This window comes from Bos indicus x Bos taurus, chromosome 8 (assembly GCF_003369695.1).
Source record: "Bos indicus x Bos taurus breed Angus x Brahman F1 hybrid chromosome 8, Bos_hybrid_MaternalHap_v2.0, whole genome shotgun sequence".
Taxonomy (NCBI): Eukaryota; Metazoa; Chordata; class Mammalia; order Artiodactyla; family Bovidae; genus Bos; species Bos indicus x Bos taurus.
Window position 1 is genome coordinate 59,590,492 of NC_040083.1, and position 3,615 is coordinate 59,594,106.

Sequence of the window (3,615 nt, forward strand, 5' to 3'; positions counted from 1 at the left end):
CTCGGTGATAAGCAAGATGAGAAGGTAAGAAAAATCCAAGAGTTGTAGAAGAAAGAGAAGGAAGAGGATCCAGGCTTTGGCAACTGGAAGGAGAACAAAGTTCAAATAGCACCCAGCTTCAGACGGACGGCCGCCTCTCGGAGACCGCATGGCCCGAGTTCAGCGAAGTCCCAGGAGAGACTCGGAAGGGTAGTCCCGCGGGGTCGGGACTGCATCTCCCAGCATGCTGTGGGCCGAGCTGCAATAGGCCTGAGCAGAGGTGGTGGCGAGGCCGCGTCGCGTCGGGAGGGGGCGCTCGGGGCTTAGTTCTGAGCGAGCCGAGACCGCGGGCGTTGTGTGAATCCCGTGAGGGGAAGGCGTCTAGGGGCCAAGGTTTGCGGCCTGGATTGAGGGCGCTTTAGACCTCCGCCGCGGTTCCCGGCTCGTCCCAGGAGGCTGGCTGGACCCCAGGCCTTGCGTCTTCCACTGTCAGGGTCTCCTGTCTCCCGGGCCTCGGGCACATTGAGTCGTCTTTAGCACAGCAGCTCTCAGAACCCCACATCCCTGCCGGCGGTTCCCCACGTCCGGTACCCGCCCCTAAAGCCACCTTCCCTCCTACGCAGCCCCAGCTGCCTGCTGTTAACCGCGACTGGGACCTCTTCTGGGGAGACCCAGGTTGGGGTCCTCAGAGGTCCAGGAAGCCTAGAAAACCTACTCTGTGGTTTTCTCTGGGACTCTAAGTGGAAAGGAGAGAAGTTTGGAAGTAAAAGCCTCAGCTTCTCCCTGTTTTCCACTCAAACCTCAGTAGAGTCGGTCAGGAGATCGACAAAGGCTGAAGGGGGAAATGGCCCAGACCTCAGGTCGTGGGTGATGGCCCTGGGCAGGTAGGTCAGAGGCTGGGAAGCTTGAAGACCCCAGGTGATGGGAGTGGAGAGGCTCTGTGTGCAAACCCTGGGGACGGCCTAGCAACTGGACTCCGGCCCCCACCTGTAACACCCATCCCTGCATCATTGATGCTGCGGCCCCTTTTCCCCAGGTAGATGCTCCCAGAAGTGCTCTGCACAGAGAGCAGATTTCACACGCCCACCATGTGGGGCCTGTTGCAGGTGTGTGTCACTTTCTAGGTCAAATCGAAACACTTTTTTCAGAAGTTTTATTTAAAAACTTTGGCACACGACAGAGACGGCAGGATGGAGACTGGTGTTCTGCCAGGCTTCTCAAGTCAGAGACCAGGCTTGGGTTTCTCAGGTCACCGGATTCCAGGACCCGTCCAGCCTGTGGGCTCCTGAGGAGGATACCCCTCACTGACCTTGCAGACTCTTTACCCCTCCCCTACTGCCCACTTCCAGTGTCTGAGGAGACACGGAGTTGTCAGGGGTAGACTAAACGGTGTGGAATGGGAAGGATCTGGAGTTTGGGGGTTGAGAGGAACAGATAGAGGGGGGAAAAAGAGGTGGAGGATGGGGCCGCTGCCTTTTCTTACTCCATCCTCAAGAAACAGGGCCTGCCATTCCTCTGAGAGGTCTCCCTCACAGCTCAGATAGGAAATTCAGGGACCATCAGTCCTGTGACTGAGAAAGGGCTGCCTGTCTTCAGGGGGTGGTTGGGAAACAGTCACGGCCCCAGACGGGATAGCAGTAACCAATGTAACGGCCCCCTGTCTCAGCTGGGTGCGGGATGGCTGTTGGCATAGGCCTGGTCTGGAAAGGAAGCTCGGGCTCTGCGCCCCTGGGCACACACTGAGGCGTAGAGCTCTGGCTCAGGGTCTGAGGCCTGGGGCTTTGGCTCGGAGTCCAGCAGCACCTCCGAGTACTTGATGGGGCTTCCAGGGCTGGGGACTCGGCCCTGAGGAGGCCGCAGCTGCAGGCTGGTATAGCACATCACCTCCTCTGCAGCCTGGAGATGCAAGGCTGTTAGAAGCTCACGGCTTGAGAAATCCCCCACTACCTTCCCTCCCCTCTTCAGCCACAACTGACTCACCCTGGCAGGGCCTCCAGGGGCTGAATCCTGTGGGTCTGGCCCTGGTTCCTGAGACAGCCGTCCTGGGGCAGGGAACAGGAGTCTGGTCACATCTTGTTCTTCCCCCTGCACCCAGGACCTAGCCACTTGCACCCCTCCCCTTAGCCAGCTTCCTACCTGTCTGCAGATAATGTAGGTTCCCATACAGAGGGACGTCTTCCACAGACTCCCCAGAGCTGCAACACAGAGTTTAGGGGATGAGAGGTGACTTGTTGGTAAGGGGGGAACTCTCGATCAGCCCATCTTTCTTGCCCCCCACTCACCGTCCATGTCCTGGCTGGCTCCTGCTCCGGCCACTGGTCCACTGGAACAAGTGCACAGCCAGTGAGATGAGGAGCAGCAGGGTCACAGCCCCTAAGAGGGCCCACAGCCCCCACCCCTTGGTCAGAGAGGGGATTCCTATGGATGTGAGAGAGTGGGGAGGGAGTGTTACTGCCCAGCCTAACCCTCCAGGGCCCAGCAAGTGGGACATGGGGCCACGTGACCCCTCCCCCTGCCCCTGCCCCGCCCAGCTCACCGGTCAGTAGCTCATCCGTGCGATGATCCGTGCAATTGTAGAGTCTGCTCTGGCCTGCTGTAGTCATCCTGGCCTGAACCAAAGGATCAGCCTGATTTATGATCTGACAGCTGTGGCAGCCCCCTTTACTCCCACCCCTCTCTGGGCCTGACCCCCACAGCTCAGCATCTCCAATATCGGTGGTGGCAAAGTCGCTGATTTCCGGGGAGGAAGGGGGAGGGGAGCAAGGGGGAGGGGAGGGATGAGTTAAAGAACAAAGACACCGCCCTGTGCCTGCACCTGCGCCACCCAGTAGCTCTTAAACTTCCGCCCCCACCCCCACCCTTCCCCTGTCTCTGTACCCATTTCAGTCAGAAAAGAGGCAGGCCTGAGTTTATTGAACACTGGGCACGGGAGCTCATGAAGACCCCAAGGCGGGTAGAAGTGGCGTGAGGCAGGACCTACAAGACAAGCCAGGCCTTATGATGGAGATTACTTTCTGCCCCAGGGTGTCTGCCTTTTCTCTCCATCACTGAGTCCCTTGACAGAGAATAAGGAGAGGGAGGACATAATCCTCAGTGGGCATGCTACAAAGTGAAAATGAGATGAGGAGGCCCCCTTCTGCCTACAGTCCCACCACATGCTGAGGCTGCCCCACAACCAAGGGACAGGGGTTAAGAATGACTTTTGTTATTATTATTACTGGTATAATAGTAATAGATTTAGACGATAGAGGAAGCTTGACTCCCTCCTCCAGTCCACTTCATCCAAGCTGTCCCTAAGAACTGTGAACCTCAAAAGTTAGTTGAAGTAAAGAAACCTCTGCCCAGTCCTGTCCTGGGAACCAGCCCAGTGTTTGCACTTGTTCACTTCAGGGAGCGGCCAAGTACCTGCCCCGCCCAGAGACAGCCCAGCCACATGGGATGCTACTGATGTGGGAAGAGGGACTCTAAGTTCCAAATATAAACCTTGGACCAGGGCTCAGAGATCTGTTTTGTCTGGCCCATATGATTTTTTTTTTTTTTCAAAGATTTAAAATCACTGTAGCAGTGTGCCTGGGGTGGGGATGGTAGCAGAGGTCCTGCCACTCTAAGCAATAAGGTATTGTTTGTAAAGAACTT

General features: G+C 57.0%; 1 protein-coding gene across 1 annotated transcript; it reads right to left on the reverse strand.

The window, feature by feature from the left end:
* Positions 1 to 1,115: 1,115 nt before the first annotated feature.
* On the reverse strand, positions 1,116 to 3,159 carry SIT1 (signaling threshold regulating transmembrane adaptor 1). The gene is made up of 5 exons (XM_027549613.1): positions 2,516 to 3,159; positions 2,262 to 2,397; positions 2,116 to 2,174; positions 1,960 to 2,021; positions 1,116 to 1,875 (listed from the first exon to the last, which is right to left on the reverse strand). Exons 1-5 carry the CDS (start codon positions 2,580 to 2,582, stop codon positions 1,642 to 1,644), a joined length of 558 nt encoding a protein of 185 aa, XP_027405414.1. The 5' UTR covers positions 2,583 to 3,159; the 3' UTR covers positions 1,116 to 1,641.
* Positions 3,160 to 3,615: the final 456 nt, after the last annotated feature.

What these genes read in the sequence shown, in the direction of transcription:
- SIT1 (XM_027549613.1), bottom strand. Translation starts at nt 2,582, where the DNA reads ATGACTACAGCAGGCCAGAGCAGACTCTACAATTGCACGGATCATCGC. An exon ending in CACGGATGAGCTACTGACCG is followed by an intron (nt 2,398 to 2,515) that starts GTGAGCTGGGCG and finishes TCACATCCATAG; the next exon opens with GAATCCCCTCTCTGACCAAG. An exon ending in CCTACATTATCTGCAGACAG is followed by an intron (nt 2,022 to 2,115) that starts GTAGGAAGCTGG and finishes TCCCTGCCCCAG; the next exon opens with GACGGCTGTCTCAGGAACCA.